The 26,934-nt window shown below is 43.0% G+C and overlaps 1 protein-coding gene and 1 long non-coding RNA gene across 2 annotated transcripts; one reads left to right on the forward strand and one right to left on the reverse strand.

Moving 5' to 3' along the window:
• Nucleotides 1-188: 188 nt before the first annotated feature.
• LOC109892200 (uncharacterized) lies at nt 189-2,212 on the forward strand. Its single transcript, XR_002255583.2, has 2 exons — nt 189-791; nt 1,126-2,212. It is a non-coding gene; the product is annotated as an uncharacterized LOC109892200 (long non-coding RNA).
• A 3,678-nt stretch (nt 2,213-5,890) lies between these two features.
• LOC109893135 (ceramide synthase) lies at nt 5,891-26,121 on the reverse strand. The gene is made up of 7 exons (XM_020486198.2): nt 25,471-26,121; nt 22,597-23,204; nt 22,337-22,420; nt 18,326-18,551; nt 17,751-17,846; nt 17,308-17,417; nt 5,891-9,368 (listed from the first exon to the last, which is right to left on the reverse strand). Exons 2-7 carry the CDS (start codon nt 22,719-22,721, stop codon nt 9,092-9,094), a joined length of 918 nt encoding a protein of 305 aa, XP_020341787.1. The 5' UTR covers nt 22,722-23,204; nt 25,471-26,121; the 3' UTR covers nt 5,891-9,091.
• Nucleotides 26,122-26,934: the final 813 nt, after the last annotated feature.

Consider the following 26,934-nt stretch of genomic DNA (forward strand, 5'->3'; position numbering starts at 1 on the left):
AAAGTCATAAACCCCGCCCATTTCTAGAATTTCTCTTCTTTAAAATTTGATTTGAACCTAACCTTAACCACACTGCCAACCTCATGCACAAGACGAACCTTAAAATAAGACCAAAAAGCACTTACTTTCATAATTTTTTACGATATAGACCATTTTTACTTTGTGGCTGGGCTATCTAGTGGAAACCATGCGGAAGCAATCCCGGAAAAACGTTTACAAGTAACGTGATTTACTGGACGACTGCTGTTATGTAGATATTCATAAATGTCCTAGATACGCTTGATAGTACGAAAACCATTGTAGTATCTAGTTCCTTTGCTCTAGGAGCCTATTGACGCAGTACTGACAAATGTTTTTTTATTTTTTATAATAAATGCTACGTTCAAGTGCCAGTCGGAACTATGAAACTTAAAAATGTCCGACTGGTGAACGCGGTACGTGTATAACTTCAAACAGTTAACAATTCTGAAATATCCGAATTTCCAAGTTCCGACTGGTACATGAACGCGGCATAACCCTGTGGTAGGCTACCATAACTCGATTTCTTTTACGTCATCAGTCCCGAACACACCGAATGCGTCATTGCATCAATGCTGCATAACATTTTGCACAGCTAGGCGACTATACTGATGCAGGTATCTTTTGCAGACGGTTGGACACATGGAGGAGAGAATCATGAAAGCAGTATCCTCAAAACTATGTATTTTTGACACAACTGCTGACAGCTACTGGGACATAAACACAAAAAAATGCTGCTTGGAGACAAGTGTCCACGATAGTAGTATTGCCAGGTCAGTTTAGTAGTGAGCTTGTGCTAGATGTGACTAGTTAGCTAGCTATCCTAACCTAGCCAATGAGGTGTGTGTGTGAAAGAAATAGTCATATAAATTATGCTAGTTACTACCCCTGATAACTTCCCCAAATGATAATGTTTGAAAGAGTGTGAGTGGGTATGTCAGATAAATAGTAATAGAAATGGTAGATACTACTGTACCCCTGATAATTTGATCAGATAACTGTGTGTGTGTGTGTGTGTGTACAGTAGGTGGCATGTCCATGATGGCTATCTAAAAACCAAAGTAATGCTAGGTGATGGTTTGGCTTATCATGTTCATGTCTATGTAGAAGAAGACTGGAGGAGGAAGTGGAGAGGACTCCGGGACAGGCATCGGAGAGAGAAGGGCAGAGAAAGATAAGAGGTCTGGGTCAGCAGCTTCAGGCCAGCAGCCTTGGCGCTTCTGCCACATTCTTTCTTTTCTGGATCCATTTATTGTGCCTAGGGCAACGAGTGGCAATTTTACAGCCAGACCCTTTACGTCCTCCTCAAGTGTGGGCGCCACTTTTGCATCAGAGCCCTCAACGTCATTTACAAGTGAGACCACCCTCCTCCACCGGTGCAGCGAGACCCTCTACAACGTCTACATCATCGTTCATCTCTGATGTGTGACCACCACCGGTGCAGCGAGACCCTCTACAACATCGTTCATCTCTGCTGTGTGACCACCACCGGTGCAGCAAGACCCTCTACAACGTCTACAACATCGTTCATCTCTGCTGTGTGACCACCACCGGTGCAGCGAGACCCTCTACAACATCGTTCATCTCTGCTGTGTGACCACCACCGGTGCAGCGAGACCCTCTACAACATCGTTCATCTCTGCTGTGTGACCACCACCGGTGCAGCGAGACCCTCTACAACATCGTTCATCTCTGCTGTATGACCACCACCGGTGCAGCCATGGAAGATGATGAAATGGAGGAAGCACCTCTGGATCTGAGATTGTGACCCTCGAGGAATCAAGGAAATGCAACTGAGATTTTCCAACTGTCCTTATTCCGCTTACTATGTCCTTGTTAGTAGTTTCTCAATACATAGGATAGCATTCATTGTTAGTTGTACATAGATTGCATGAAAATTGACTGAATTGACACTGACACACCGGAGAATTTTGATGCGCTCGTTTTTTTTTTTACAAGACTAAAGGTGAAATGTGTGTTTACCTGTATTGTGGCTACACATTCACTCTTAGTTTTTTTCAGACTCGCACACACACCTCTCCTCCACTCCTCTCTATACCTCAGATCTCCAGTGCCCTGCCCTTTCTGTCTTTATGGCCATGTCGGAAGTTCCCCTACTACATCTAGGCTTTATGAGTAGTCCCTGTATCTGTTTTCAGTTGTGCCAAAAATACATGCTCTTGTTGTTCTTACAGATTACAGGTTACACATTCATTTTAGTATTTTTACGCACACACTTTCAATATTTTTTTTTTTTTTTACAACACACATACCTGTCATGTTCTTTCCTGTACTTGAATACTTATTAATTCTAATGTTTTCATAGTCAGTTTCATGTGTTTATTCATATCTAATTTAGACTTCATTTGTTTATTTCTTCCCTACATCTTTGCAGATCTAATTCAAGATGAAAGTAAAAACATTCTCTTCCCAATAGTTTTTTTCCACACCTGCATTTTGTCAGACCAGTGAAGATGGTGGTAAACTACTATTTGTATGGACCCTAGGTTACCTTTTCCCATTGTTATCATACCAACTGTATGTCGTATATCCTTAGAGGTCCTGCTCACCTGATGTTAATGGAGAGGGAAGGGTTTAAGGTGTGGTCTTTACTCCCACATTTCACTTAAACATAACTTCCAAATGAAGAGAGACAAGGAGACATAAAATAATCTGGGGGGTGGGGGGGAAATACAATTTTATGTACAATGGTGGATGGTTCATAAAATAACCTTGGTGTTAGGGGGCTCTTAAAAGGGCCGTTTCACTCCACGGCATGCTGCCATGGGACTTCACCTGCTGGCGATGAGAAGAAGTAGGTGGTCAGCTTCTCTCACTTGGTGTGCCTGTCTGGGGGTGTTGTTGGCACTTGCCCTGGTGACATCAGGTAGGTGACCATTTGGCGTGCCAGTCTCCATCCGGAACGGGACCTGGAATGACCTCTGCAGGTAGTTGTGGAGAACTTCGCAGGCTTCGACATTTTAGGGACTGAGACCAAGCACGCTGATACAGGGCTGCCAGAATCCCAAAGGCGCATTCAAAAACGAACCTTGCTCCGAATAAGGATTTTAAACCAACTCTGGGAAAAGCTATAGTTCTAATGAACATTCTATAAAAGTACATCTCATGTCACATAGGGTTTATTAACTAGCTAGGTTGCACGTAAAATATATCTAATATCAATCAATTACGGTATCAAAGAGTTAAAAAATCCACTAGAATGTAGCTTACAGGAGACACATCGCCAGAAGTTCAACTGGGCTAATGGACCCCGGTAGTTGGTATCCATTGGGGCGATCCTGGCTCCAACCATCTGGAGCAGGTGATCGCTTCGGTCCAGACGAAAGTAACTTTTAAATTCCTCTCGAAATTGTCGAAGCTCTTGAATGAGACGGTGGAACTCACCTGCATGCTTTCGGGACTTCAACCACCTCTGGACCCACACAGACATGCGCTTTCTGCGGGGCTGGTCCCGGCCCAACAGCGCGATCAAAACCACCTTCCTCAACGTTGGTCTCATTGTTGGAAGGGCCTCTCTCTGCTATCTTGACTATTATTGCATTTCGCTATTTTGGAGGGAAATTATATTATAGGCTCTCACAATACCTTTTTAGATGTCATCGAATAAATAATAAAACACAATGTAAAGAAATGATGCAATCTAATGTTTTTATAATGTAATTCCAGTTTTTACTGGATATGTGTGCAACAAAAATTCAACATTCACAATTTGCTACTTTCTGTCAACTTACCGTACAATTTGATGCATCTGCACCACACAGAACGCTCTGCAACTGCCTCTCAAACGCAGCGTTCCATTGGAAATGAATGTACTTCTGGTGTACTGAAACGCAATGTGTTCGAAGTGTAAGGCACTGCACCTCATTGCTAGAGGCGTCACTACAGACCTTGGTTTGATTCCAGGCTGTATCACAACCGGCCGTGATTGGAAGTCCCATAGGGCAGCATCCGGGTTAGGCCATGGCAGGCCGTCATTGTAAATAAGAACTGACTTGCCTAGTTAAACAAACTGGATTAAGTGGGCCTTGAAATGTGTTCCTTTGCTATGGGAGACGCCGACTGAACAAACTATCTGAGCCGCCATTATCTCACACATACGGTATCGTCCAATGATTTATATATACACTAGATGACAGACAGGGGGCGCTGTTTTGACGCCACCGCGCCTCCATCTTTGCACTCCCCCACTGTTGTAATAATATTTTGGAAGCTATCAAAATGCATTTACTTATATCTACATTCGTTTTTGCGACGTGTATTTTCTTACATTCCAAAGCATACTTTTAAATTATATTATGTGACCTAAATCTTTTTATTCTTCCTTAAAGTATACATTTTGGAAGTTCTAATTTTACTGTCCCCACTACAACAAAAAATACTTAAATACATGTAATTATGTCTTTGAACCATTAAACATGAAATACTGTATAATTCCATTCATTCCTATGGAGGACTGCTTTTCTGAGGCCAATCAATGGCTTCAAGCATCTAGAAATCATAGTATTATAAATCCAGGGTTTATATACATATTTGGTATCATCACACAATTATATAGTTGCCATGGCACCCTAGTAGCAGCCTAAGAAAATACCTCCTGTAAATGTGTTGCTACATATTTAGATATTTTTAGGTCTTTTCAATAATTGTTTTTTGATGCAGCTCTTTTGTTTTTGATAACATTGAGATTTTATTGGATGTTTTTTATTTAAATATCTGGCCTTTTCAGCAGCTTCCAGCCTATTTATATAAGAAGCCAAGTATTGTGTTGGCAGTATCATGTTATGGGTATGCTTGTCATCGGCAGGGACTGGGGAGTTTGCCAGGATCAAAAATAAATATGAAAGGAGCAAAGGCCAGGTAAAAAGTTAGAGGGAAACTGCCTCAGTCTTCTGAAAACCTAAACCTGGGATAGAGGTTTATTTTTCAGCGAGACAGAATTGCTTTCCAAGAGGTGTTTAGTGTTCCTGAGTGGTCTAGTCTCAGTCCTGCTTTTAAAAAATCTGAGGGGTTTAAATAAAGCTGCCCATCAATGATGCCCAACCAAATTTACTGAGCTTGAGCACATTTGACCAGAAATATGGATATACTATGCCCTAAGAGTTGTGCAAAGTTGGTCAAATCTTAATGAAAATGATTCACAGCTGTAATGGCTGCCAAAGGTGCTTCCACCAAGTATTTACTCAGGGGGATGGAGAGTTATTTCTTAAGTTGGAAAATGTTCTATAACTTTCTTTCACTTTGAATATCTGGAGTAGGTTGTGTAGAATTGTAGAACAAAATCTAATTGAATCCCTTTTTAGATTGGATTTTAAGACAGCAAAACGAGAAAGAAGTTCAAGGGGGTGTAGGCTTCCTATTGGCACCGTACACAATTATCCACAATCTAATGTTATATTTCTATCTGCTAAAAGGAATTAGTCTATGTTCAACTAAAATACAATATATTTATAGTATATTTTCCATTTATAGAATCCCACCCCAGTTTCAGACTAGCCTACCCTCAAATTGAGCTATAATAAAAATGACATTCTTTTCTAAATATAGGTACAGACATGACATGCATTTCAGACAGTATTGGCAGTATTTAACAAGCAGCAGTAGTCCTACTTTGACCCTAGTGAAACAGAATTGCCGAGCCCTGGGTACATATTCATAAAGCGTCTCAAAGAAAGTGCTGATCTTTAGCTTTTGAGATCCTAGATCAGCACTCTTACTCTATGAATGTGGGCCATGGACAGTAGCAAGTATAGCCAACTGCAGTCTTGAGAGAATTGATCAAGGAATACCATTTCAATTGATATCATGGTTCAAAGTATAGTGATTCTTGAATTAAATAAACGGACTCCAGGAATCTCCTTTATGCACAAACAATGGGGGACGATTTTATTGGTCAGTCTGTTGCATGTAAAGCAAAACTTCGCTCAAAGTTCTTCACCACGATGAGACTGGTGCTTCTTTTCAAAAGCAGTGCATTGGTGCTAGAATGGTAGATTCCTGATGTCATATTGGTAGTCAGAGCAGAAGAGGAGAGCAGAGTATATGTCAGCCAACAGAACAGTTCTGCGTCCAAAACAGCACCACGGTGTTCCCTACATACTGTAGTGCACTACTTTTAACAAGGCCCTGGTCAAAAGTAGTGCACGATGTAGGGAACAGGTTGTCATTTCAGATACAGACAGGAGTTTACACAGTAGAGCCCACAGTTAGTCAGGCAGCAGTCAACAAACCCATACGTACAGGATATATATCATTTATACATGTATTCGTATGTACATTCAAACCCATTCAATAAATAGAGACACATTCAAATAAATTAATAAAATAAACAAACAATATGGAAGATTTTTGTTGTTGTAATACTTTACATGACAGAGGACATGTAAACTGGTAAAATGAATGACGTTTTCGTTTGGGAGTTAACACTTCCCAGTGAGCAAAATTGGTGGAAAGACATTATTTTGCTCATAGGGTTTAACATGAAGGCATCATTTATAATAGACTAGAGGGGGTCAGTTGCAACAGTAGACATTAGAAGAAGATACCGTTTTGGCTTAAATCGTCACCATATTGTCTTTTAACTCCAACGCCTCTCACTCAAAGCATATCTTCCGGAACTAAACTTTGCCATCGTGTGCAAATGATATATAGTGGCAGTTTCAGCGACCTCTTTCAGTCAGATGAGGAACACTGCCTTTACATTTCAATCACGATGTCAAGCTGAACTTCGACCCTAATCTTTGTTACAACTGACATTTGTGAACATATAATTCATTTTTGAGGAACGATATTTGATTTGTATGATCAACTCCACAGTTTATATCCCTTGCCGGAGGCTTAGGTCTACTTTTTTTTGCATGGAAAAGAATGTTGATCATACAATTTGCCAATGTACCTTTAGATCAGTTATAAAGCATGAAAAAAAATCTATCATAAAAAATCTCAAAATGTTAAAATCGAGTAGCTGATTTGGTTCTGGGTGCGGAGATGAATAAGTCCTCCAATAAGCCATTTTAAACAGTACCATAACTGACCATTGTAAATAGTAACTAAGTTAAGAGTTACAGTGTTCCCAGGTTAATATTGGCCAATGGTCAAAAAAGCCATTCTCTCATTCCTATCATGCAGCAGAAAACAGCCACGATGCATTAAGTATAGTCCAGCGTATTATACAGTAGTCCCTCTATCTGTTCACTTTTCTTCCATGTACCGGTAGAGAGATCTGGGACCAGGCTAGTCGAGTCCCAATGTCAACCAACTCCAAGTCACAACCCAAGGCAGTGGTCAAATGTTCAAGGTCTGTTCACCTTGGGGATTGAGCTTCAAGGACCACATTTCAACCCTCTTGACTTAGGCTTCGTCCCAAATGGTGTTCATGACCCAACCTGAGCTACATCGGTGCCATTGCACGCTGTCAACATGAGTAAACGGCGCCAAAACGGAATTAAAATCACAAGTAAAACAAAATAGTGGTTGAAATAGTGGCGAAAAAGGAGAACTTGGAACCTGTGTTTGCCCCTCCCAATCCAACCTTATCAGTCCCTTCTTTCAGTGCATTGTCAATGTGTTTCTTCTTCGGTCCGATCACACAAATCCCTCAATGCATAAAAGAGAGTACCAGCTGCCAGTGAAATCTACTTCAAATTCCGCCCATGCCGTTGAACACACTACACCAACTTACTTTCTCGAAATCCTTCATAATACTGCTTTAGATCATCTAGGAATCCCTTACATCAGCAGACTGTAGAAAGCCTGGAGAACGAACGCCTGTAGAACGCATCTAGATTCTAAAATGTGGTTACCTTGTTTAGCATGGGGGGGGGGGGGTCTGAGACATTAAAACACATCTCCAGGCATTGCAAAGATCTGCTAAGCTGCACAGGCCCACCCAGTCGTGTATTGAGGACTGCCTTCCAGCGTTAATCAACTTGGATGGCTGACTGGGACAGCGTAGCTGCATCATTGTCCCAGTCGAGTCTACTACTCCCCCCATCTCTCCCCCTCTATGAGTCTCTCCAACATTCAATCTCTCTCTCCCTCTCCTCTTTTGATTGAAGTGGGGAGTGAGCACAGGAGAAAAATCACAACGCATAAATTAAAATTTAAAAACGATCAACATTAATAAATAAATCAAATGCTTTGAATGAGAGCAATATAAAAACCTAAAATGACATTTACTCACCAACTGTTATAAACCCCCATTCCCCTCCTCCCACATTCGTTGTCTAAACAGGAGAAAAGGGAGAAGGACCATTTCAGAGGGGAGAGAAGGCTGAACGAAGCGATACCAGAGGCGCTGTTTGCGTGTCCATCTGTCATGTCCCAAGACAAGACCCGCTCAAATGGATCCCGAGTGGATCATCTTGGTGGACAAATAATACAGGACCGGGATCACAAGTTGAAATACTGGTATTGTCTTTGTCCCCCTTTTTACAGCCACCAAAATCAACTGGTCACCAAATAATAATTTACTACACATTTCTATACATTAATATTCATTTTGTATCCTTCCCTAAATCTTGAACAGCAGTTGAATCTCTTTCAAGAGAAGAATACTTTTTTAATCTATTCTTTTAACTCAAATAAGATGATCACTCTTGCTTCATCCGCCTGTATTCTTCTCTGTATCACTCGATCACTATTGCTCGTCAATGTGTTCTCTCATCCTTTTGCTTTTCAATCCAGTCACCCCCCCCCCCATTCAGTTTGAAATCAGTGTGTACAGACACGTAATATTGAAATATACTTGCCCTTTCATAAGTCTTTCTGTCTATGCTTCCATTTCTCTCCCTTATTAATTTCTTTCTTTCTTTCTGTCTCTTCTTCCAGAGGTCCATGCAACTCTAAAGGGACAATGGAGGGAGGGAGAGAGTGGTAGAGGATGAGAAACAATCTCTCTCTCCCTCTCTCCTAGGTTACAGTGTCATTGCAATACAGTACAATAGATTCCCTTGACAGACCTCGGTCTTCCCTCCCCCGCCCTGGTCTGGCTGGCCCCGTCCCCACAGTGATCTCTCTTCCTCTCCATCTCTGCCTCCCTCTTTCTTTCCCTTTCTCAGTGCGTGTCAGTCTCTCTGTCTGCCTGGTGGGGGACGGGACTGTAGCCGTTGGCTGGGGGAGGTAAAGGGGCTCCCTGGCCGGGGTAGCAGCCCCCATCTTGCTTGTTGAGTGCAGCCGGGGGCCGGGAGCGCGAGGCCCCGGTGAAGAGGCGGAAGGCGCCCCTGCAGATGAGGGTGAACCAGTAGACCTGTGGGGCCATGAGACAGAAGGCCCCCACGTTGTACTGCCAGGGAGCCCCAAAGGGCACTGTGTAGAGGGGGATGGAGGCATACCTGCAACAGAAGGAGGAGGAGGGGGAGGAATGAGGGTTAATGCTCACTTAAATGTTGCTAGTTAACAAGCTTACCCAGATTTTTAAATGTACTTAGTGCAAACTTGTTCATTTGAACAAGTTCTAAAACAAGACACCATGTCTCAATATAGCTATTTATTTATTTATTTTACCTTTATTTAACTAGGCTAGTCAGTTAAGAACAAATTATTATTTTCAATGACGGACTAGGGATAACTGCCTTGTTCAGGGGCAGAAAGACAGATTTTTACAATGTCAGCTCGGGGATTCGATCTTGCAACCTTTCGGTTACTAGTCCAACGCTCTAACCACTAGGCTACCTGCCACCCCTATCTTTAAGGTTTATGGCTAATGTTGGTTTGTGGCTAATGACTTTAAACAAATAATGGAAAAAATACATGAAAAAATACATGCATTTCACATTGTGAACGTCATTTTGCGAAGTTAATTTGATAACATGAAGCAACATGTGATATCAAACAACACGTGACAACATTTCACATGGGAAAACGTGTTTTTAGAACACGAGATCATGATGTCACATGTGCTGACATGTCACGTGTGGTTTCATATTTGCATCCCCATGGGTCACATGTTTTTCACGAGATCATGTTTTCACATGTACTCACGTTGTAACATGTAGATTCATGTACTCAACGTAGCATGTAGATTCATGTACTCAACGTAACATGTAGATTCATGTACTCAACGTAGCATGTAGATTCATGTACTCAACGTAACATGTAGATTAATGTACTCAACGTAGCATGTAGATTCATGTACTCAACGTAGCATGTAGATTCATGTACTCAACGTAACATGTAGATTCATGTACTCAACGTAACATGTAGATTCATGTACTCAACGTAGCATGTAGATTCATGTACTCAACGTAACATGTAGATTCATGTCCTCAACGTAACATGTAGATTCATGTCCTCAACGTAACATGTAGATTCATGTACTCAACGTAACATGTAGATTCATGTACTCAAAGTAACATGTAGATTCATGTACTCAACGTAACATGTAGATTCATGTACTCAACGTAACATGTAGATTCATGTACTCAACGTAGCATGTAGATTCATGTACTCAATGTAACATGTAGATTCATGTACTCAACGTAGCATGTAGATTCATGTACTCAACGTGACATGTAGATTCATGTACTCAACGTAGCATGTAGATTCATGTACTCAACGTAACATGTAGATACATGTACTCAACGTAAAATGTAGATACATGTCCTCACGTTGCTTTACATGTTGTCACATTAACTTCACATAAGAACGTGAAATTCAAGTTGTTTTGGGACCATGTTAAGACATTTGTAAGGCGTTTGTTTTACCAGTCGTCAGGACATCACGTGATGGTCCCAGATTGTCGCAAACCATCACCAACCATTATAAATTCAGTAATGAAAATGGTGTTATTTTATTTTTTAGGGCTGACCCCATTTAGTCGACTGGTCGATTTGTTTGGTTGATAGGCTGTTGGTCTACCGAGATCTCTTTAGTCGAGCAGTAGCAAAAAATATATACATACAATTGCAAGAAAAAGTTTGTGAACCCTTTGGAATTACCCTGATTTCTGCATTGATTACTCATAAAATGTGGTCTGATCTTCATCTAAATCACAATAATATACAAACACATTCTGACTAAACTAATAACACAAACAGTTGTACTTTTCAATTGTTTTATTGAAGACATTGAGTAGTCCTTCACAGTTGCAGGCTGGAAAAAGTAAGTGAACCTCTTAACAACTTCTCCAAAAGATATTTTGAGTCAGGTGTTTCAATTAAGGAGATGAGATTGGAGGTGTGGGTTGCACAGGTGCCCTGCCCTTTAAATGAAGGCACACAAAGCCTGGTTACTGACACATCTGTTCTTCTCTAGAAAGATTGGTTCGTGTGAACCGTGCCACGATCCCAACAACTTTCACAGGACCTTAGAAGACGCATTACAAGAGATGCACGAAGCTAGAAAAGGTTACAAAATCATTGCTAAAGACCTTGGTGTTCATCAATCCCCGGTGAGACAAATTGTCTACAAATGGAGAAGATTCAGGACTGTTGCTCTGACTTCAACTGTATATCTCGTGGTGTACAAGACACCCGTCTGATTGGCGCCTGTCTGAGTGGACTAATCCATTGCGGAGGCCTTCGAGTCCATCACTCTGACATGTACTACTGAAATTGTATATGGTTATAATACAAAGGAACAATGGAGAAAAACACAAAAAATACTGCACTTTCTCTCACGTTGGATAGTGGTCGCTGTCCGCGGTTCTAAAACACAGCGCGCTGTTGAATTGGTGCCTTTTCCTAGACCATGTTGCTACGTGCATAATAGCTAAGTTAACATATTGGTGCTGAGAACGCGGTGGAGGCAGTAGCAGAGTTAGAAGACGAGAAAACAGACCTTGCCTTAATTGTCTAAGAAAAGTGAGGAGAGAGGAAACCAACTTAAGTCTAATCAATAGCCTAACTGTTTAATGTGCCTTATAAATCATCAATATATCTACAGAAATAAGACAGATCCTAATTCAGTTTACATTGGCGTGTTACGTTCAGTAATGTTTTGCTTCAAAACATCCGGTGATTTTGCAGAGCCACGTCAATTTACAGAAATACTCATAATAAAACATTGATAATAGATACAACCATTATACATGGAACTTTAGATAAACCTCTCCTTAATGCAACCGCTGTGTCAGATTTTTTTTTTTTACTTTACGGAAAAAGGTTTTGTCGTGCCCTCTTCACGACTGTCTTTGTGTGTTTGGACCATGATAGTTCGTTGGTGATGTGTGGACACAAAGGAACTTGAAGCTCTCAACCTGCTCCACTACAGCCTCGTCGTTTTAAATGTGGGCCTGTTCGGCCCCGCCTTTTCCTGTAGTCCACGATCAGCTCCATTGTCTTGATCACATTGGGGGAGGTTGTTGCCATGGCACCACACTGCCAGTTCTCTGACCTCCTCCCTATAGGCTGTCTCATCGTTGTTGTCAATCAGGCTACGTTGTGTCGTCAGCATTGGTTAAGCAAACTTAATGATGGTGTTGGAGTCGTGTTTGGCCACGCAGTCGTGTGTGAACAGGGAGTACAGGAGGGGACTAAGTTCACAACCCTGACGGGCCCCAGTGTTGAGAATCAGCGTGGCAGACGTGTTGTTGGCTACCCTTACCACCTGGGGGCAGCCCGTCAGGAAGTCCAGGATCCAGTTGCAGAGGGAGGTGTTAAGTCCCAGAGTCCTTAGTCCCAGGCTTAGTGATGAGCTTCGTGTGCACTATGGTTTTGAACGCTGAGCTGTAGTCAATGAACAGCATTCTCACAGGTATTCCTTTTCTCCAGGTGGGAAAGGGCAGTGTGGAGTGCGATTGCGTCATCTGTGGATCTGTTGGGGCAGTATGTGAATTGGAGTGGGTCTAGGGCAGGGGTGGGCAATTCCAGTCCTCGAGGGCCTGATTGGTGTCACAGTTTTGCCCCAGCTCTAGCTAGCACACCTGACTCCAATCACCTAATCATGATCTTCAGTTTAGAATGCAATTTGATTAATCAGCTGTGTTAGCCAGGGATGGAGAAAAAGTGACACCAATCAGGCCCCCGAGGCCTGGAGTTGCCCACCCCTGGTCTGGGGTATCCGGGAGGATGCTGTTGACGTGAGCCATGACCAGCCTTTCAAAGCACTTCATGGCTACTGACGTAAGTGCTACGGGGCGGTAATCATTTAGGCAGGTTACCTTTGCTTCCTTGGGCACAGGAACTATGGTGGTCTGCTTGAAACATGTAGGTATTACAGAGTCGGTCAGGGAGAGGTTGAAAATGTCAGAAGACATTTGCCAGTTGGTCCACGCATGCTTTGAGTAAACGTCCTGGTAATCCGTCTGGCCCCGCGGCTTTGTGAATGTTGACCTGTTTAAAAGGTTTTTCCTCACAATGGCTACCGAGAGCGCGATCACACAGTCATCCAGAACAGCTGGTGTGCTCGTGCATGCTTCACTGTTGCCTGCCTCGAGGCGAGCATAAAAGGCATTGAGCTTATCTGGTAGGCTCGTTCCGTAACATTTTGCAAGCCCTGCCACGTCCAACGAGCGTCAGAGCCGGTGAAGTAGGAGTCCATCGTAATCCTGTATTGACGCTTTGCTTGTTTGATGGTTCATCTGAGGGCATTGCGGGATTTCTTATAAGTGTCTGGATTAGTGTCCCGCTCCTTGATAGCGGCAGCTCTAGCGTTTAGCTCGATGCGGATGTTGCCTGTAATCCATGGCTTCTGGTTGGGATATGTACGTATGGTCACTGTGGGGGCGACGTCGTCGATGGACTTATTGATGAAGCTGATGACTGAGGTGGTGTACTCCTCAATGCCACTGAATGAATCCCGGAACATATTCCAGTCTGTGCTAGCAAAACAGTCCTGTAGCGTAGCGTCCGCGTCATCTGACCACTTCCGTATTGAGTGAGTCACTGGTACTTTCTGCTTTAGTTTTTGCTTGTAAGCAGGAATCAGGAGGATATAATTATGGTCAGATTTGCCAAATGGAGAGCGGGAGAGAGCTTTGTATGCATCTCTGTGTTTGGGGTAAAGGTGGTCTAGAGTTTCTTTCCCCTCTGGTGGCACATGTGACATGCTGGTAAAAATTTGGTAAAACGGATCAAAAGTTTGCTTTCATTAAAGTACCCAGCCAATAGGAGCGCCGCTTCTGGATGAGCATTTTCTTGTTTGCTTATGGCCTTATAGAGTTGGTTGAGTGCTGTCTTAATGCCAGCATCGGTCTGTGGTGGTAAATAGACGGCTACGAATAATCTAGATGAGAACTCTCTTGGTAGATAGTGTGGTCTACAGTTTATCATGAGGTACTCTACCCTCAGGTGAGCAATACCTCGAGACTTCTTAATATTAGACATTGCGCAACAGCCGTTATTGAGAACACCCCCACCCCTAGTCTTATTAGACGTAGCTTCTCTGTTCTGCCGGTGCGTGGTAAATTCCGCCTGTTCTATATTATACGTGTCGTTGATCAGCCACGACTTGGTGAAACATATGATATTACAGTTTAATGTCCCATTGGAAGAATAATCTTAAATCGTAGGTCATCAATTGTATTGCACATTAGCCAATAGAACGGATGGCAGTGGGAGTTTACTCCCTCGACCTACGAATTCCCAGAAGGCAGCTCGACCTGCGCCCCCTTTTTCTCCGTCTTCACGCAATTGACGGGGATTTGGGCCTGTTCCTGAGAAAGCAGTATATCCTTCTCGTCGGACTAGTTAAAGGAAATCATTTCTTCCAGTTCGAGGTGAGTAATCGCTGTTTTGATGTCCAAATGTTATTTTCAGTCATAAGAGACGGTAGCAGCAACATTATGTAAAAAATAAGTTACAAACAACACAAAAGAAAAACATACAAAATAGCAGTTTGGTTAGGAGCATGTAAAACGTCAGCCATCCTCTTCGGCGCCATCTTATCAAAGATATGTTGTATTCGGCGCATGTTTTATTTTATTTTACCTTTATTTAACCAGGTAGGCAAGTTGAGAACAAGTTCTCATTTACAATTGCGACCTGGCCAAGATAAAGCAAAGCAGTTCGACAGATACAACGACACAGAGTTACACATGGAGTAAAACAAACATACAGTTAATAATACAGTATAAACAAGTCTATATACAATGTGAGCAAATGAGGTGAGAAGGGAGGTAAAGGCAAAAAAGGCCATGGTGGCAAAGTAAATACAATATAGCAAGTAAAACACTGGAATGGTAGTTTTGCAATGGAAGAATGTGCAAAGTAGAAATAAAAATAATGGGGTGCAAAGGAGCAAAATAAATAAATTAATTAAATACAGTTGGGAAGAGGTAGTTGTTTGGGCTAAATTATAGGTGGGCTATGCACACGTGCAGTAATCTGTGAGCTGCTCTGACAGTTGGTGCTTAAAGCTAGTGAGGGAGATAAGTGTTTCCAGTTTCAGAGATTTTTGTAGTTTGTTCCAGTCATTGGCAGCAGAGAACTGGAAGGAGAGGCGGCCAAAGAAAGAATTGGTTTTGGGGGTGACTAGAGAGATATACCTGCTGGAGCGTGTGCTACAGGTGGGAGATGCTATGGTGACCAGCGAGCTGAGATAAGGGGGGACTTTACCTAGCAGGGTCTTGTAGATGACATGGAGCCAGTGGGTTTGGCGACGAGTATGAAGCGAGGGCCAGCCAACGAGAGCGTACAGGTCGCAATGGTGGGTAGTATATGGGGCTTTGGTGACAAAACGGATTGCACTGTGATAGACTGCATCCAATTTGTTGAGTAGGGTATTGGAGGCTATTTTGTAAATGACATCGCCAAAGTCGAGGATTGGTAGGATGGTCAGTTTTACAAGGGTATGTTTGGCAGCATGAGTGAAGGATGCTTTGTTGCGAAATAGGAAGCCAATTCTAGATTTAACTTTCGATTGGAGATGTTTGATATGGGTCCGGAAGGAGAGTTTACAGTCTAACCAGACACCTAAGTATTTGTATTCTAAGTCAGAGCCGTCCAGAGTAGTGATGTTGGACAGGCGGGTAGGGGCAGGTAGCGATCGGTTGAAGAGCATGCATTTAGTTTTACTTGTATTTAAGAGCAATTGGAGGCCACGGAAGGAGAGTTGTATGGCATTGAAGCTTGCCTGGAGGGTTGTTAACACAGTGTCCAAAGAAGGGCCGGAAGTATACAGAATGGTGTCGTCTGCGTAGAGGTGGATCAGAGACTCACCAGCAGCAAGAGCGACCTCATCGATGTATACAGAGAAGAGAGTCGGTCCAAGAATTGAACCCTGTGGCACCCCCATAGAGACTGCCAGAGGTCCGGACAGCAGACCCTCCGATTTGACACACTGAACTCTATCAGAGAAGTATTTGGTGAACCAGGCGAGGCAATCATTTGAGAAACCAAGGCTGTCGAGTCTGCCGATGAGGATGTGGTGATTGACAGAGTCGAAAGCCTTGGCCAGATCAATGAATACGGCTGCACAGTAATGTTTCTTATTGATGGCGGTTAAGATATTGTTTAGGACCTTGAGCGTGGCTGAGGTGCACCCATGACCAGCTCTGAAACCAGATTGCATAGCAGAGAAGGTATGGTGAGATTCGAAATGGTCGGTAATCTGTTTGTTGACTTGGCTTTCGAAGACCTTAGAAAGGCATGGTAGGATAGATATAGGTCTGTAGCAGTTTGGGTCAAGAGTGTCCCCCCCTTTGAAGAGGGGGATGACCGCAGCTGCTTTCCAATCTTTGGGAATCTCAGACGACACGAAAGAGAGGTTGAACAGGCTAGTAATAGGGGTGGCAACAATTTCGGCAGATAATTTTAGAAAGAAAGGGTCCACATTGTCTAGCCCGGCTGATTTGTAGGGGTCCAGATTTTGCAGCTCTTTCAGAACATCAGCTGAATGGATTTGGGAGAAGGAGAAATGGGGAAGGCTTGGGCGAGTTGCTGTTGGGGGTGCAGTGCTGTTGACCGGGGTAGGAGTAGCCAGGTGGAAAGCATGGCCAGCTGTAGAAAAATACTTATTGAAATTCTCAATTATGGTGGATTTATCAGTGGTGACAGTGTTTCCTATCTTCAGTGCAGTGGGCAGCTGGGAGGAGGTGTTCTTATTCTCCATGGACTTTACAGTGTCCCAGAACTTTTTTGAGTTAGTGTTGCAGGAAGCAAATTTCTGCTTGAAAAAGCTAGCCTTGGCTTTTCTAACTGCCTGTGTATAATGGTTTCTAGCTTCCCTGAACAACTGCATATCACGGGGGCTGTTCGATGCTAATGCAGAACGCCATAGGAAGTGACAAATAAAGTTTGATTTGAGACAGAGACAGGCAGACAGAGACAGGCAGACAGAGACAGTCAGACAGACAGAGAGTCAGACAGACAGAGACAGAGTTCAGTATGTTACCTGCTGTAGGCGTAGTAGAGGTAGGGGAAGAGCAGAACTCGACAGATGAAGAAAGTGACCAGCATGAGAGCGCCATTCACTTTATGAAGAAGAGTGTGCTGCTTCTTGTACTGAGGGGGACAAAGAGAGAGAGAGAGAGAGAGAGAGAGAGAGAGAGAGGGCAGGAACAAGGGACGGGGAAAAACAAGAGCAGGGTGAAGGACAGAGAAAGAGCTTGGGTAAATGTCAACCCAAAATCACAGGAGACAAGAATGCTAACATGAAAGCTAGAAAGTGAGCCCTTCAAAATCAGAGAGACTTGAGGCTCTTAGACTGCTGCACAGAGAGTAAGAGACTGAGGAAGAAGAGAGAGGAGAGAAAAAGAGAGAGCAAGAGAAAGAGCGAAAGAAAGAACAGGGGTTAAAAGAGAGGGGGAGAGGTAGGAGTGAGTGAGTGAGTATTACCTGGATGAGGATTTTCCCCAGGCAGACGGACGGAGTGCTGAGTTCAGCCATGAACATGACACCCTGGAAATAATCGCCCTTTCCCTGCCTCCAGAACTAACATCAAGAGAGCGAGAAAGAGGGGAGTGGGGGGAGAAAGCCGGGAAGAGTGAGATGCGATAGAGGGCCATGATATGGCTGATAAAGTTTATAGACAGACCATTGAAAGAAAATCTCAAACACGCACACCTCATCTCCCCTTAAAAACACGTGTCCATAGAAAGGATGTTAACATTGGCGTCCCGTGCCGCTGCCAGTAGCAACGGGAGGCAGATGGGGATTGGAGCAAGAGAGAGTCTAGTCTGCAGATGGTTGCCGGTTAGGGACATTTTTAGCGATCAGAAACCAAGTCACCAACGGTTCATCTCTTTCTATCAAGACTTAAAGGATTATTAAGTGTGTGTGTGTGTGTGTGTATGTGTGTGTGTAATTTATCATTAGTTATTTTCCCCCCCTTTAGACACAAGACAGACCATGCCACGGTAGACTACCAAGATAGTCCGCTAAAGCCACCCTAGTTACAGCGATATAGTTACCACGGAGACGGGGAAGCAGATGGTCACCATGACGACGTGGTGCAGCACCATGAGGAACTCTCTGCGCAGGTAGCTGGCCACTGCCGAGCCCATTGGCTTAGGCCTGCCGCCCTCCTCCTCGTGCCCTTTGACCTGCAGCTTGTGCCAGTAGCACAGGAACATGGCGTAGATGTCGTACGCAAAGTAGGGCACCGCAAACAGGATGTAGGTACTGGTAAGCCAGTGTCTGGAAAGGTAGGGCGCAAGGGGGGGAGAGAGACAGAGAAAGTGAGAAAGGAGAGAGCGAAAGAAAAAGTGCAACAGTTTATTTTCTATGCAACAATGTGTACCTACACTGTAACTACATGTACACTGTAGCTGCCTATGTGACTACCATGTAAATACACTATTAACTATTTCAGTGAGGCCCCAGCCTAGATGTCAGGAAGTTAAGTGACTGGCCAGGATGCACTGCTCTGGGCACGTGCGTGATTTGGATGGGTTTGTGATTTGGTAGTCAAATGCACCTCCCGACTTTGACTGGCAAATGAGGGCAAGGGGGAGGGAGTCGGTGACTGGCAGTATCTCCCTCCTCTCTCTCCTCCTCCTCCTAATTGATGGAGAGATGAGGGGGAAGAGGAGCGGGGGGGGGGGGGGGGGGGGTTAAGAAGAGCAGCTGTGTCACATTGTGAGTTTGTTCTCAGGACAACAGGGTCTGACTCAGAATCACAGCATCTCAGTAGTCTAAAGAATCTTCCTTGCTTACTCTGCTTTTCCTCTCCTCCAATCCTCCTCTTCCTTCAGCCAAAAACAAACCTTCCTCCTCTAACCAAAAACATGACACTGTGTGCATTTCATATAGTTTTGCTGTAGTACACTGTTAACAAAGTTGCAGTTGTAATACCAGTGGAGACATGTTTGAGTAACTACTCCTACAGTTCCATAGCAGCATGCTGCAGTCTCGGTTTCTGGTTTCTGAGTGACTGCATTACAGATACTAAAATAGCTCTGCTGGCTTTGGGACAAATAGAGGTTAATTGGGTTGAAATACTAATTCGGTTAACAGGGACAAGGTGAGCAGGGAGAGAATGACAAGAGAATGACAGATTATTACGCACACACACACACTTCAATACTTCATTTGGATCTAAATTTAAACATACACAGTAAATTGGCCAGAGTTAACTTGTTGATTTTTCAATGTCACATTTCTAGTGTTGATTGTGGAGTTAAATTAACTCTGTAAGAGTGAAATTAACACTCAGTGGTTTAAAATATCCCCAATGTGGGGGTTTATAACCAGTGTTGAGTGTGAGAGTGTCAGTTTTACTCTGGACAGTAAAACATTCCCATCAAAACCACACCCATCATTATCAGATTTCCCAGCATGCTCTTCTGTTTTTTTGCATGTACATTGACTGATTAAATCTTATGCTACACAAAGACAAATAACATACATTCTTCTAAACTGATCCAATCAGTTAGATTTATTGCACCATTTACCAAAATGGTTGTTCCAGTTTAAACTGGTTAGGTCGCGAAAAACTCTTGGGGGAGGAATGCAAGTGTAAGTTTCCGTTTTGTTCCTAGAAATGTTGCTCTAACTTTTAAATGATTGAAGCTACAAAATATTATGACCCCTGAAAACACAAGACTTTCAGAAACACACGTGTCTTCTGTTTCCCTCAGAATAGAGTGGACAGGACCAGGCAGTAAATCAGACTAGTGGAAAAAAAAACATGATCAATGATGGTTCTTTTCTACACAGAAAATCATACACAATTATTGCCTGATGTTTTCCTAAATCCTAAACTTCGCAAATCCTTTCAGATGTATTTCAAACCATACTTCAGATTGATTTGTAATAATGTTTCAGTCTAAAACAATGTTTGACAGACGGTCATAACGCCAATTAAAAAAGTTAACATTGGTCGCTGATTACATCACTTTTTGGGGTTGCGAAAAAAAATGCAATATCAAAATGGGGTCACGGACCAAAAAAGTTTGGGAACCCCTGATTTAGGAAGTCTCTTCACAATGTCACTAACCCCAACAGTCATTCAGAATGCAGCTGCGGGTGAATAAAAATTCCAACTGTTGGATGTCCTAACTGGTGGAATTCCAATAGGAATCATATATCACTTTGTAAGCCAGCAGAATGTGACTTACAGGCCCGATGTGGCCTGTAAACCAGGAGGTTTCTAACACTACTGTGTTAGGGTAGAACTTTGCTATCAAACTAAGGCCTTATGATATATTTAATGTATTGTCCTAAAGAGCTTAATTTTAATGATAACATTTGTCTACAGTAGGAACTCATTTGGTGAAGTCCACAGGACTGAAAATGAATGAATTCAACCACCATGTCTCTGTCACCAACAAATACAGTCATGGGTGTAACTCTACAATTCACTCGAAAAGGCAAGGCACACTGGCAAATTATATTGGAGGAGTGGCTTAGTGGGGGTGTGACTTTCAATTTGTTGCTTTTGGCCACCCGTGAGTGGAAGTGTTGTACCAGTTTAAGTGGTCTACAGTTATGTTAAAGTTTGAGCATGTCTGCTGCCAGGCATTAAAAGACTTGTAATGTCCTTAATCCAACACGAGCGACCTTGTCAAGAGATTCAGACCTCTTTGCGTAATGGTTAAAAATACTACAGGGGGTGTTATTGCATAACACTAAAAGTGTTAATTCCCTGACACAGACAAAGTGTAGGGGAATAGTATGGACTAGTATAGACACTAGTCCAAATTTAACACTGTCAGTATCCACGTCTCCATCCACAGGTTTATGTGAGTAAAGTAAAGTAAAGTCATACCGTATTTTATAAAATAATCACGATTGCTGTGATGGAAATAGGTAGTTTAGGTAGAATTTTATAAATGCCGACAGAATTTGTTCGTTGGACATTGTGTGATCTTTTTGTGTTGGTAACAATAATTATTATGTGAGAAATGGTGGTGGAAACGACTTTATGCGCAAATATTTATAGAATAACCATCATATCAAAGTAAACTTGGAGTCACGCGATGACATGGTGTGTGGTCCTCCCACTATGACTGGGGAAACCATGCAGTTTATTAAGCTTCAGATGAAATAAACGATGATTAACTTCACAGGTTGGTGAAAGTACATGGGTATCTTGATGCGCCTTCCCAATAAAAATCGGAGGGTCTTATTCTGGTGACATGACGCCGTCTGACAAATAAAACCAGAATCTCATCATGTAGACCAGGCTACCCGCACTGTGTCTGCAAGCTGTTGGCCAGAGAGCACGTGCCAAGACCAGTCTAATTTGTGACAAAACTATCCATAGAGTTTCAAATACGATGGAAAAACATTGACTTATTCGGTACATGAAAACTTAAGTGAAAAAGCACATTTTGTGTGCACTACGTCATCACACACTGGCTTTTATCTGCAACATGTCCATTTGGTGGAAACACACTATTGGTGGGAAAATATGCAGATTTTCTTGATGCAGATTTTAGAATATTCGCATGAAAATCTGTCGCCAATTGGATGGAAACCTAGCTAGTGACGATTTAACACTGGAGAGTTTGCGGTGTCGTTAGGGACCCAAATATATTAGACGTCACACTTCTGACACACAGACACACAACAGGGCCGTGCACAGACCTTTTTTTTGGGGGGGGGCAAGTGCTCAAGCGAGAAAAAAAAACGTAACTGAGGTTAATGACTCGTTGAGCAATTATGACTGATTATTTAGTTACATAAAAGCAATAGATGGCCACATCTTATTGGCTAATTAAATGACATATATTTAACAACGACATGCGGGCAGTAGGTTCAGAACAACAATGACAAAAACTGTATACCCAAATTAAAGGGCACTTTAGAGACTGGAAGGGCAAAGAGGCATGTGCTCTGCACAAGTAGAGCCCATCTGTGCAGGTGCCCGCAAACACACACACACACACACACACACACACACACACACACACACACACACACACCTGGAACCCAACTTTACAGCAACTACTACTGCATTATCATTATTCTGTACTTACTGATCCTCGATGATGTCCTCACAGGAGGATGCGATGATGTATCCAGCTGAGGAAGCCATGATGGCTTGGATGGATGACACCAACCTAGTGGGGAGAGAGAGGTCAGAGAGTGGGGTTTCAGTTGACATATTTATACCCATAACTCGGAATAGTATAAAATGTCAAGCAAAGCAGAAGAGCATAAGGTAAAAGGTACGATAGGTAGGCAAGGTCCTCAACATTGACTCATGTATCTGACTTGTAAGTGTGTGTGTGTGTACCTGGCAGACACGATGGTGGCGTCTCCCTCGCTCAAGCCCAAGCCTGGAGTCCGTTTCAGGCCTCTCTTAGACAGCAGGAACAGGCCCGGGAAGAAGATGGAGCCGGCAGCCAGGATGCTCAGCATGGTTCCAGTGTGTGTGTGTGTGTCAACAGGTACCTCACTACTGCCCTCAAACCACTTGACAAGTGGGAAACGGTTGAATGACTGATCTACGCAAAGCTATGGTAGCCGAGTTTCCAACTATCACTCGCTGCTAGATGGTTGAAGGTATATCATTAGAAAGTGTGGCAGCGTGTAAGTGTTGTCAACAGAACACAAATGTTAGTAATGTTATGCTAGTTATGTTAATACTGTTATGCTAGTAGTAATGTTTTGCTATGTTATGCTAATGCAGTATGTGGTCAAATTCTGCATTTGTTTTTCAGTAGGCTAGTTTTGGGGATATTTCGGGAATGAAAATGGACTTGCTAGTGGTTACGGTCCATGTTAATTAAACAGATGCATAAGGAAAGAGGGTTACGATACAGCCGTGGGTGGTATGTCTGTTAACTCCCCACACCTCCCTCCCAACCCCCTGCTCATAACCAGCAGAGGCCTGGGTGGCTTCTGGATCCACACACACACACACACGAGACAGAGAGACAGAGAACAAACAGACAGATGATGGGGCGGATGAGAAACAGAGGGAGAAAAAAAGAAGAGAAATATCAATCAAATCCGTTTCACACACCTTGATTAAGAGTGCAGTAATTGTACAATAAATCAGTCATGTGTAACAGGGTTGGTTGTTTCCACTTGCCTCTAAAGAAGTGTGTATTTAATGTTCAAGTACTCTTATTGGTTGGTTCAATTCCCAATGACAATAAGGCATGTTGTTATTGGCCCCGCTTGTAGAACAGGGGAGATCGTGAATGTCAGGTCTCCCTAGTATGAAAATGTGATGCAAGGGGTAGGTCACGTTCTGAATACCGTATTCTATTTTACAATGTGTATATTCCTGATTTATACACGTGTGGGTATATGGTACCGTTGGGGATTGAGGGGCTTTCTGGGATGTGCTTTGGTATAGGATTGTTGTATATAAAAAAGCGTGTTAGCCAGCATGCACCGATGTAATGGTCAATAGTTCACTGCTAACACAGTTGTTTTCATGCTACAGATTTGACCACCGACAGCCATCAACATCATTAAGCCCTGTACAACTAACGTGCCGTTTCCTGTTTAATCACAGATCATAAACAACGGTCAACTGGGAACACTGGCTGGGATGATTTCTATGAACTAAACACGACGCAAGGATAGTACGATTAACATCCGTTACAGATGCACATATAAAAACTGCCAGCGTGGTGTTTCTATGAATGTCATATTTATTCAGTGTCATCCCTGCAGCCTTTTATAACATGATGAACGTCGTACTCAAATAATTACCTGGTGCGTAGACAGCCCTACACTACACTCTAATCTCACAAACGCTGACAAATCCATTGACTACACTGTAGGCGTCATGTGTCGCTGGCTGCACCAGCTATACGCCGCCTCCGTTGGGGTTATGAATTAATTTGAGGTTTTCCACTGTCATTGCTCTCCAGGCGAATGCATGGACTCAGGGGGACTGGGGAGAGAGACGGGATGAATAGGCAGAGGAAGAGGAAAAAGGTGGCTGGAACCAAAATAGATTTAGAAAGGGATTAGAAAAGCAGGAGATTTAGACAGATTACAGCTGGGAGAGAGGGAATTAGAGAGAGAGGAGATGGAAGGACATTTGACAATGGGGAGTACCTACAGTACATATGGGATATGATGAGGGATATGAAGGGTTGGGTGGAAGAGGATGTTGGGGCGGGGCCTATTGTTCCATCCTAGGCTGTTGGACAATAGATGCACCCTCACAACACAACAGGTTCATCCCATAACCAAAAAATGGGTGCACTTGCATGCGGTTTTGATAAAGGCCTATCTGGGCATAATATAAATACTGTCAGATTTATCTTGGCTAGCTGTGTTCTTTTGTTCAGCACAGCAGTGCATAGGCTGCACCTCCTGACAGTAGACTGTACCAGCAATTTACATGGGGGGGGGGGGGTGATAAAACCACTGCCCCCCTGTATAACCCCAAGCATATCCTGACGTTGCTAACTTGACAGAAAACACAGGCTCGTTAGCGTCAAAACCTAGCTGGCAGACCCGTGCAAAAACGTGTCTCAGACTTAATTGTCAAAATACGCAATGCGCGTCAGTAGCCTAAGTAACACGGTCCTCCTCTAAAATATCGGGACAAGTCTGTTTTGCACTAAATAAGAGTAAACGCAACAATAAGCAACATATTGTTTTGAAAATGGGAGACTTGTGCCGGTCTTGGCACGGCTCCACATCTGCATAGGCTAACCGTTGTCATGTTTGTTTGCTTGCTACTGTAGGCCAGTGTAGACTACAAACCGGACAAATCAATGTAACTATGAGTGCGACTGCGAGCTCGCTAGATTTGCATTCGATACATTTTTACCTACAGTCGTTTCGTGCACAAGAGTGATTGAAGCTTCTAACAGGTTGTGTGGCACGCTGTTTGTCTATTATTAACAACACACACACACGCAAGGGATAAAATTGCCTAGCTTGGCTTCAGTTTTTTTTTTTTTTTTACAGAAAATGCATGCTTGCTTACCAACCAACATGCGATAGATGACAAGATTATTCAGGCCTGTATAGGCTAAAACGTGACCGTTTACGACACACAGGCACAACATTTATTACAGACATATGACGTTTCTTGTTTAACCTCGGAGCAGGGTTGGTGAGAATGAATAGTTGGGTGTTGAAGGGGTACTAAAAGGGAGAGTAAAACAAGAAGAGATGGATAGGCTAAATTTACATTTGGTTGTTGCGGCGTCCCGTTCTGCGGCCCGGTCGGTCGGATCAAGGGGAAATCAGTGTGTTTGGTCCTGGTGGTTGCCTTCAAGTCGAGAATTGTTCCACATTCTCTTTGTGTTTTGTCTTATTCCGTATTCGGGATATCTGCGAGAAATGAGAACGTGCGTCAAGCAAGACAAATAGATGTGTGTGTCCTCCCCGCTTCTGGCGTGTGGTCTCTGTCTTGGTCCGAATCAGAATAGGACTCCCGCCCGACGTGCTGCTGTCGGATCGCTGCTTCAGCAATTTTATTTCCGAGAGGCGAAATGCTTTTGAAGTCGATGGTTCGCTCGAGTGTTTTGATTTATACTGCGAGGGCACTGCTCTTCTCGCCTTTGGCCGCTGTACAACCCTACTGATATCTGAACCGTTATGCCATATCGACCGACCCTATTGCCTGGCCGATAATATTCGATACATTCACTGTGAAGTCTTCTCTGCAGATTATTTTAGGACCTGTCGTACAACTAATTTCAGTAAACAGTCTAGGGGGAAGAAGAAGAAAAAATCCTAGCGTATGCATGATACAGTCACGCTGTGGCTAAAGTGTTGCCATTAAACCGGTTACATAGCCAGTTCGCTACCACCCCTCTCTCTATCTCATCTCCCTTGCTCCCGGGTATGGTAGGCTAATATCCAAGTGTAATTGGCGGATGAGGTCGCCTCATTGGCTATGACTCCTAGGACTAGCCGTGTTGTGACAGACAACAGCTGTCCCTGGATAAAGTATTTTGCTTTTCAAGGGCAACGGACTAATAATAGCCCGAGTCATTTTTCAGATCAAGCTGGCTAGGAAAAAGTCCTTTCGTTTTTTATAAAGACATCAAACTGCAAGTTGTCAAACCATGGGTTGAATTATTAACTTGACTAATTTGGAGAATGAACGTAGCTATGCTCAATCAGATAAGACTGTACAAAGTTCCACAAACAGTTGGGGTCCGCTAAACAAGCCAGCCTACAGTGCTTAAATAGGTCTATAGGCCTACAGCTCTCTAAACATGTCTGGTCTTGGACATTAAAATGTTTAGCACATGGATAGAAAATACAGAAGCGATCTAAATTTGCACAGTCTCTACAATCTCTGCAACCTCAAACTGATAAGCTGTACAATAATGTTTGATAAATTGGGTAACACTTTACTGAAGTATAATACACATTTGTCATATGTATAAACTGATTATAATATCTCAGTATCACATAATTAGGGCTATAATGCAATAGGCATAATAGCCAGTTATTATCAGACACGTTGAAATTTAACCTGTTGAAAAATTGCCAGAGAGAAATTACATTACAACCAACCTTTCTGAACGGGAGAAAAACAACCCTCAAAAAATAAAACACGAGACAAAAGAAACAACAGCCCCTAAATCAACAACCTGACACAGTACAATGTAACGTTGCCCTTTGAGCCCCCACCCCATTG

This window comes from Oncorhynchus kisutch, linkage group LG6 (genome assembly GCF_002021735.2).
Source record: "Oncorhynchus kisutch isolate 150728-3 linkage group LG6, Okis_V2, whole genome shotgun sequence".
Lineage (NCBI taxonomy): Eukaryota > Metazoa > Chordata > Actinopteri > Salmoniformes > Salmonidae > Oncorhynchus > Oncorhynchus kisutch.

What these genes read in the sequence shown, in the direction of transcription:
- LOC109893135 (XM_020486198.2), bottom strand. Translation starts at nt 22,721, where the DNA reads ATGCTGAGCATCCTGGCTGCCGGCTCCATCTTCTTCCCGGGCCTGTTC. An exon ending in GCCACCATCGTGTCTGCCAG is followed by an intron (nt 22,421 to 22,596) that starts GTACACACACAC and finishes TCTCCCCACTAG; the next exon opens with GTTGGTGTCATCCATCCAAG. An exon ending in CTCTACTACGCCTACAGCAG is followed by an intron (nt 9,369 to 17,307) that starts GTAACATACTGA and finishes CTTCTGTTGCAG; the next exon opens with GTATGCCTCCATCCCCCTCT.